The sequence below is a fragment of the Cynocephalus volans genome, chromosome 14 (genome assembly GCF_027409185.1).
Source record: "Cynocephalus volans isolate mCynVol1 chromosome 14, mCynVol1.pri, whole genome shotgun sequence".
NCBI classification, from domain to species: Eukaryota; Metazoa; Chordata; class Mammalia; order Dermoptera; family Cynocephalidae; genus Cynocephalus; species Cynocephalus volans.
The window spans coordinates 25661486-25670560 of record NC_084473.1 but is presented as its reverse complement, the minus strand read 5'-3'; the positions used below and the strand labels follow the sequence as shown (position 1 = coordinate 25670560).

General features: G+C 54.5%; 1 protein-coding gene across 1 annotated transcript in view; it reads right to left on the bottom strand.

The window, feature by feature from the left end:
* Positions 1-5980: 5980 nt before the first annotated feature.
* Positions 5981-9075, bottom strand: part of KCNK3 (potassium two pore domain channel subfamily K member 3) — a 35731-nt gene continuing 32636 nt past the window's right edge. Inside the window, exon 2 of the mRNA XM_063078805.1 lies at positions 5981-8466. Coding sequence (XP_062934875.1) covers positions 7535-8466 — 932 coding nt within the window. The 3' untranslated portion in view covers positions 5981-7534. The remainder of the gene's footprint in view (positions 8467-9075) is intronic.

The window sequence follows — 9075 nt, the reverse complement described above, 5'->3', positions numbered from 1 at the left end:
TGGCTCACAGAACAATCTGGCGAAGTTTTGGTAGGCTGCAAGCTCAGTGTGAGGTGGCTGCCTGACAGTCAGATGTACGCGTAGGCTGCATTGATAGGAGAGCAGCATCTGGAGCAGAGGAATGGAATGGGCACAGCCTCTGTGCTGGCTGGACCACACAGGGCATATCAAGCTACAGGGGTAGAGGTAAGCTGAAGCTCTTCCAGAGAGGGGGGCAGGCTGGTGAGAGGTCTAGAAGCACTGTCACAGGAGGTGTGGCTGAAAGAACCAGGGCATTTAACCTGGAGAAGGCAGGGAGGCACCTGTCCATATGGGGTGCATCTTGAGTTGTGAGGAATGATCCCATCTGCCCTCCAGTGATACTCTCCAGAGGGCAGATCCAGAACCAGAAGTAGTTCTGGTCTCAGTGGGAGGAAGAAGTTTATGGCCATTAGAGCTTCTACCCAGTGAGTGAAGGGGCCCCACAGAGAGACCCATAAGTCCTGTAAGTCGAGGCTGTGCGACCTGTTGGGGAGGCCGTGGAGGTAATCCTCACATTGGGAGGGAGGCTGGATGAGACGTGTCCCAGGCAGGAGGGTGCAGTGGACAGGGCCTGAACTTCGGAGGCAGAGAGTCCTTAATAAACAAGCCCTTAATTCTCTGGTATCTCCTTTGGAGAGAAGTTGGCAAAGACAGCAGCTGTATAGTACCCCATAGAAGCCAAAGAGAGGTTTGCTACACAGAAGGGGCGAGGACCAGAGGGGAGGAGAGAGCACATCATGGCCCCTGCTGGGCTCCCTGCTTCAGCGGCATCTCTTGTCTCCCCAATTGTACATGTGCAATCTGGAGGGACAGCATCTCTCAAACCTGAGTGCTGGGTCCAGAACAAGCCCAGGGATGTGGGCCTTCTTCCTGCCACTCTGATCCGGTTGTCAGACCAGAGTATTCTGGAGTCAGGGATACCTGGTCACATGTTCCTGCTTCCAGAAAACAAAAACTGTGGAGAGTGTTGATTTGGGGAGTTGGCCTGGGTCAAACGCATGAACTTTTCCCCAGGAACCTTTGTTCTCTCCAGCTGAAGGGCAGGGTTTGTTGGCTAAACATTTTGCTGGTCTTGGTCTAAAGTCTAGGGCTCTAGGCAGAGCGTGTCCTAGGCACATGGTGAAGTGTGCAAAGTGCTCATAGCTCCTGTCTCCTTTTGTTAATATGTCCTATAAACCATGTCCATCTGGGGGCTCCCCAACCATGGGAACCAGCCCGGCGAGCTGTGAGGCATGTGAACAGTGGGACACTTGCTGGCCGGGAGCTACTGGGACTGGGCCACAGCCCTGGCACTGCACATCAGTCACCAAGGAAATGCCTGGTGCTCTGCCAAGTGCTTCAGATACGGAGGTGACTTTGGAATGGTCCCTACTCTCAGGACCTTGGTCTTTCTGAGATGTAGTTTTGTCATCTGTAAAATGGGGGCATTAATCCTCACCTAAATCACAGTGTCGTCCTGAGGATCAATGAGAGGATGACGTGAGAGAGCTTTGTAAATGCAAAAGGCCATTAATGTGGGTTCTTGTGGGGGGTTCAGCGGTCAGAGAGGGTCATGGAGGTCAAGCCCATCACAGCTCCTGCCTTAAGGGGGTGGCAGCACCCACAAGGCCCTCCCCTGCAGTGGGGAGACTGAAGGCAGGAGCATGAGGCCTGATGTGGATGTGGTAAATTTCCAGCATCAGAATGACTAAACCCCAGAGATTAGCAGCTTTCATCTGAAATCAGAGTCAGAGAAGCCTGGGCCCCCAGTGTGTGTGAGTGTGTGTGTGTGTGTGTGTGTGTGAGTGTGTGTTGTGTGTGTGTGTGTGTGTGTGTCCTTGCAACCTTTTTTTGACAAAAGGTGATGGCAGCGCTGGAGAGCTGTTGTTCCAGCGTCAAGGCTCCTGCCTGGCTGGGCAAGAGAAAGGGACCGAGTCCACTACAGACTGGGCTTTTCAGGGACCACTTGAGAAACTGAGTCACTCAGCTGTCTAACCTGAGCCCAGCCTTGGGACTGAGAGGGGGCATCGGCTTCACACCACTAGGTGGTGATAGCGAGTGGAGCCCTGAGGGAGGGAACTTGGCACTTTCAGTGTAGGCAGCTGCTCTTGCTTCTGGCAACGCATCCACCCTGAATGATCCCTGCCGGGCTCTGGCTTTCTGATATAAGTTGTGGGGAGGCTGTTGGGCTTGGGGTGCAATGCTGGGCCTGCAGAAAGAGCTAAATGGCCTAATTGTGGGAGTGGGAGGCTCTGAGGTGGAACAGGACTTCTTAGCTTCATCGGTATCTGTCAGCTCAGAAAGATGACATGTTTAGGTTACAGCCTCCCATCTCACCAAGGTTCTAAATAAGAAATGACTGTGTCATAAATAGCTCTGCCACATCTCCCAAGCCTTTGCTGAAAACATGGACCGTCATGGGACAGTGCACAGCAAGATGGGTAGGAGCCTGTGCTTCACAGCTACTGGGCCTGGGTTCAAATCCCAGTTCTGCCACTAGTTCGCTGCCTGATCTTGGGCAAATGGGCTTCTCTGAGCCTTGGTTTGATTGGCACATAATTGAGGATACCATATGTATTTTGTATTGTTATGGTCTTCAGTTGTAGAAGGACTTACAGGCTAAACTCCTTTCAGAATTTAGTGCAGGATGAGGGGGAAGGACCAGCCTTCTCTCTTCTTCAATGAGATTTCGGTAGATCAGCATTTCCCAAAGCCTGTTCTGTGAAGTACAGGGTGTGAAAGGAGGTCATGCAAACAGAGACCCTTGTATTTGAAATTAGTTTGGGCAATGCTGGGGTAAGCAAAGGTAGACAGTGCCTTTGCTGCAGGACTTTTCATAACCTGTACTAAGCTGTCCTGTGAATCTCCCTGAGTGGGTGACGTGTGCAGCGTTCTCCCAATTTCATTTGACCAAGGAACCCTTTTCCCACAAGGTCTGTGATGGGACATGTTTTGGGAAGAGATGCCTTGTATCCCTTTTTCTCTCTTGACTCCTGGGAAGCTTCTGTCTCCATCTGATGTTCAACCCAAGTAACCAAATCGGCAGAGATCTTGGTTTATTTATACTCCACCCTTACTCTGCAGTGCTGGTTTTCTATTTTTGTTTTGCTGTACATATATCTTTTAGTGAAGAATGCCTCAGATGCTGTGTGGAACTGAGGAGATGGAGATGGCATCATCTGGAGATAAAGAGCCCACAGTAAAGCCCCTGGCAATTCTGAGCTCTTGGGAGCTGTGGGCAAGGACTGGGGTGCAGTTTGCCACTGCCCTTCCCAGCTGCCACCATTCTGATCACCTGTAAGGAGACTGGCATAAATGTAGCCCCTTGGGGATTCCTTCAAGGTCTATTTGTAGATCTTTTGCACCAGGCAATGAAGAAAGGAGGGCAAGTGTCAGCGTGTTTGTGTCTGTAAGCATGCTTAAGAAAGTAAAAGTAACCTCGTACAGGTCACTGCTGACCTCAAAAACAAACTAGTTTTTGCTGTTGTTGCATTTAGTTGTCCTAAGAAAGACAGGCATCTCAGCCATGGGTAGTAAGCTCCAGACATTGATGAGGGAGCTTAGGCGTGTATAAGCCAAAGGGAACTAAGGTCCGCTTCTGCTGTGGCCACAGGCCACAGGCCAACCAGGAGCAGGCCAACCAGGCTCCTGAGGGCCACAGGCCAACCAGGAGCATGTCCCAGAAGCCTCCCTGCAACTGCAGGGAGCAGCCAGGAGGACTGTGTCCTGCCTCCAGGGGTGAAGGGGTGCAGGTGCCATCCTTTCTTTCTTTGAACCCTGAACCCTCCATAAAGAGGTCCTCTCTGTATCTTTTAATTGACCTTCATGGGTATGACGGACGACTGGGAGAAAGTGTCCCTACCCTCCACCCCTTTTGTTTCTCTAGTGTATTTCAATCTGCAGACAGAAAACCATTAGTGGGTAGAGAAATCAATTTAGTGGGTCATGACAGGCATTTTATAACATAAAGTAGACTAGGAGGTATTAGAGCGCATTGGATGTAGTAGGGTTGTTAAGTATTATTTCATGAAAGATTGATAGGTAGACAGGTACGTAGACGGATATGGAGGTGTGGTGTCAATGTATCACTATGGATTGTTCTCAGTGAAGTTTGGAAGTCACTGGCGAGCTGACTCTGAGGACTGGCACCAGCTGGGCAGGGAGGATCTACCCCCTGGGTCTGTCCTGGGCTCTGGGGCCCAGTCCCAAGCCTGAGTGTTCCTCCAGACCCATCGAAAAATGTACCCTGAAGAAGGATGCTTCTGATGTGAAAGAGACATTTTTGTGTGAAGCAGGCCACTGAGCCGGGGGCTCCTGCTGGAGGAGAAAGGCATTCCTACTCACAGTGACAGAGCAGTATCACTGTCAGCTGGGCTGTGTCCACTCGGACTCTGCAGGCTGCATGAAGAGGGGAACAATGGACTAGGAATCCCCAGTTCTTGTCCTTATCCTGGATCTGCCACTCATGGCTGTGTGACTCAGGGCAAGTAGCTTGCCCTTTCTGGGCCTCAGTTTACGCAGGTACAAAGAGAGCGATAGGACCAGGTGATTTCTAAGGTCTTGTTCTCATAGTCTTTCCAGGATGACGTTAAGAAAATCTGATGGAATCACCCTAAATGTCCATCATCGGATGAGTGGATAAAAAAACTGCGGTACGTATACACAATGGAATACTACTTCAGCTATTTAAGAAAATAATATCCTATCATTTGCAGCGGCATGGATGGAACTGGAAACCATCATGTTAAGTGAAGTCAGGCACCAAAAGACATATATCGCATGATCTCACTCATATGTGGAATCTGAAAAAACAAAAGTAGTTCTCATAGAAGTAGAATGATGGTTACCAGTAGAATGATGGGGTGGGGAGGGGGCAGGATGAGAAAAAGTGGTGGACTAATGGGTACAAAACTGTGCTATCTGTCCTAAGTGAATCCTTGTGCAGTATATGCATGTACCAAAACATAGTGTACCCCGAAAATATGTACAAATAAATGTTAAAATAAAAAATTTAAAAAAAGATAAGAAAGAAAAGAAAATCTGGATTTTCTGGGAAATCCCAAAAGGGTAGCCAGTGTTTCTCATCAGGCTTCTCCCGAAGACCCTGAAGCAGAGTCTTGCAGCCCAAGGTAAATCAGGCAGAGGCCAAGGCAGGATGGCCACTACCTGGCAGCAGCAAGGGTATATGGTAACAGAAGCAGCTGGAGCCTGAGTCTGGTCTCCATGGACAGCATTTATTAGGCGCCATTCTCAGTGTAAAGACAGATAGGCAGGAAGAGCTAAGGGAAGGCCGTGGCGGCCACAGCCTTTGGAGTCCAGGGGCTGCCCGGGGTGGGGTTGTGGGCGTGGGGTGATGTCACCCACACATATTGCATATTCTGTGGCAGTGTGCCCAGGCATAAGGCATTGGGGAAGCAGAAAGGCTGCCTGCGGTGGGAAGGCATGAGAAGGAGAGGTGACATTGGCCTTCCAGTGCCCTAGGAAAGGCCCAGCTGGAGACTGAGCAGTCAGCTATGCTCTGCCCAGGGCCATGCTTCCTCCTTCCCCACTATCTCTCTGCAACTTTGGTTGTGGCTCCCTTGGGACTGACAGGACAGGACCCCTGGAGGGCAGGGTCACACACAGGACAGAGGCAGCCGGCACTACCTCTCACCCCCAACATAAACACAGAGGGCACCCCAGGTCCTGGGCCCTGTTCTCCCGGCACATGAGCAGCCAGCTCCTCCACGCTGAGACGGGACTCACACACAGGCCAAAGACTAGAGGACATGGCTGCGGTGGGGCCCCTCCCTCTAGTTTCCCTGAATGCCAGGGCTGGCCTTGCTCTGCAGTGTTAAGGAGCTGACATGGGAACAGCATGGGAAGGCGGTACTGCAGGAGGAGAGGTCCCTCATCCATCCCTTGATGCTGTCCTGGTCACTGTGCCAGCTCCAGCTGGGGGGCCCCAACAGTGAGCCTAGGGTATCACCTCCATCTGCTGCACTGGGCTTCTGGGTTGCTGGTGGGGTAGGCAAAGGGCACACCAGGCCCAACCACCCCCCCCACACACACCTGGGAGGGATGTTCCTTGCTGCAGCCTGAGCTTACCTCCAGCTACTTGGGACACAGGCACCAACACTGGCTGTGGGGCCAGGGATAATGTCCTAGTAGGATATGCCTGCTAGCTCTTTTGGCTGCTCTGCCCAATTCTCAAACTCCTAGAACCCCAGCTCCTGGCCTTTCTTCCATGAAATCCAGCCTTGCCTATCTTGGTCCCAAGGATTTCCCTGTTTGTAAGCAGAGAGCCCAGAGACAAGGGGGCCCTACCCTCAGAGGCCCATTCAGAGCCCCTGCCTCCTGGCCAAGAGTAGCAGAGGCTGAGCCTCAGCAGTGGCCCAGCCCTGAGCTTCTGGTTCTGGTTTAAGCGTCAGCTACTCACACAATGCCAGGGTGTGCAGGGTAGAAGCTTTGCTTTTGAGAGCAGCTGAGCTGGGAGGAAAGAGCTCTTCAGCTGGCAACAAGCAGGCTGGGTTCCTGCTCCCCTTTGCCTTTTGCTGTCTGTATCACCTTGGGCAAGTCACTTCACCTGTCCAGGCCTCAGTGTCCTCATCTGTAAAATGGGGTTAAGAACTCCTGCCCTGGTGACCTAATTGGGGTGTTGTGAGACTTGAACGGACAAGTAGTCAGGACAAGGTTTTCAGAGGCTAAAAATCCACAAATTTACGAGTTGGTAATTATCAGCAATAGCTGGGGATGGCAAGTCTGACGTGTTCTGTTCCAGATTCTAAGGGCAGTGTCTGGAAAGCTGGACTCCCCCAAACCCCTAAGAGAATGTGGCTAGAGGCCAGTTATCTCTCACCTACCAGCCCCTGCAAACTGGAGAGCCACTGCCTCCCCGGCTCCCTTCTCTCCTGCTCCTGCCTGCCTGACTGTCCTTTCTTCCTTTCTGCCCTGCCCTCTGGGGAATAGCTTTAGGGACTGCTGAGTTTCCACTTTCTCCATAACTGCAAAGCCATGCAAAACAACACGAAAGGTAGTGTGAGGTTGGGAGATACAGCTGGGGATGAGGAAGGAGAGTGGGACTGAGTGGGGGTGACCTGGACAAAGACACCTGGCTTTTGGAGCCAAGGGAAGTGGGAGACCTGGCAGGATAGAGGTATAAATAGAGATGCAAACGTACACGGAACAGGAAGTCTCCTCCAGAGGTGGGGGTCTGGGTACAAGCAGGGCCTCCGAGGACTGGGGAGCTCCGTAGATTTCCAAAGGAATGGAAGGCTCCCAGCTTTTGCCCTCCCTCCCGGAGCCCCCCCGCCCCCCAAGTTTCACATTTCTCGGAATTTGCAGGGCTCGGATGGGGGCTCCAGGGGTCCTCAGAGCCCGGCCTCCTGCCGGCTGGTGTGAGCAGGCACAGTCGGAGATGGGGGGCTGGGGGAGAATGGTGAGGGGTGCTGGGGGCATGTCACCTGCCGGGCCTCCTCGCCGACCCCCTGCTGCTGCTCCCAGGGGCGGGAGCCCCCAGCCCGCGCTCCCAGGTGCTCCAGGCACCGCGGGACGATCACACCGAGCTCCTGCGCTTCATGAGGCCGCGGATGGTGGACAGGCTGTGAAGGCCCGTGGACACGGAGCTGATGGCCGAGCGCGGCGCCCCGCTGCACAGGCAGCGGTGCGACGGCGTGTCGCTGTAGCGGCCGCCCCCTCCCGGCGACGAGTGGCTCTGCTCGACGCACGTGTCGGACGTGGAGAGGTCCCGCGGGATGATCATGGGGATGGAGTACTGCAGCTTCTCGCGGCTCTTGTACCAGAGGCACGAGCACATGGACTGGAAGTGCAGCACCTCGGCGTACACGTTGCGGAAGCCGCCGCCGCCGCCGCCGCCGCCGCCCACCGCCGCCGTGGACGAGGCGGTGTCCGTGGTGTGCGCGCTGCCGCCCGCGCCGCCGCCGCCGCAGCCCCCGCCGCCCGCCTGGCCGTTGCGCGTGAGCAGCGCGCGGTGCTCGGCGTCGCGCTTCTCGTCCTCGGCGTTCATGGTCATGAAGCGCAGCACCACGAGGTTGAGGAAGGCGCCGATGACCGTGAGGCCCGTGAGGATGTAGACGAAGCTGAAGGCCACGTACTGCGGCTGCGTCTGCAGCGCCTGGTCCTTCTGCAGCGCCACGTAGTCGCCGAAGCCGATGGTGGTGAGCGTGATGAAGCAGTAGTAGTAGGCCTGGAAGAAGGTCCAGTGCTCGTAGTAGGAGAAGGCGGCGGCGCCGATGCACAGCGTGCTGATGCACGAGAAGAAGCCGATGAGCACCATGTTGGCCATGGACACGTCGGCGCGCCGCATGCCCAGCCCCTTCTTGGCGCGGTGCAGCAGGTACTTCACCAGGGTGTTGATGCGCTCGCCCAGGCTCTGGAACATGACGAGCGTGAGCGGGATGCCCAGCAGCGCGTAGAACATGCAGAACACCTTGCCGCCGTCCGTGCTGGGCGCCGCGTGGCCGTAGCCTGCGGGAGCGGGCAGAGGAGAGAAAGCACAGCTGTGGGGCTGCCCTGCCCGACGCCCTCCGCCTCCCCCGCCCTGCAGTTACGGCTGCGTCCTTGTCCTCACACTCTGTTCTGCTCCCTTGCTTATGCCCTCTAATTTACTTTTGTGACAGCTCCAGAAGGTGGGGGGGGGGGGGGAGGAAGAAACAGAGAGGGCTCAAGGACTTTTCAAAGGTCACAGTGTTTGGAAGCAGAGCGACCCGCATTTGAACTCGGGTCTGCTTGGTTGCCAAGACTGGACCGTTTCATATACCTAAAGGGGAAGCAGGCTCGTGGTGCCGCTGGGAACTCTGTCCAAAGGCACAAGTCCGCTGGGAGGCCTGGGTTCTAGTTCAGCGTCGGTGGGCTTTGGACAGGCTCCTCGTCCTCTCTGGGCCTCAGTTTCCTTGACTATAAGGGGAGGTGGTTAGACTCAGTAGGTTCTGACATCCTGTGATTCAGTGTGAAGGAAGGGGAACTGAGGCATGGGTGATGGCTCCTTGATGATCTCCCTGCTGCCAGCCAAAGCTTATGGGGGGTGGTTGGTGAGTGGGGCCCTCCAGCCCCCTCGGCACAGTTGGCCCACCAGTG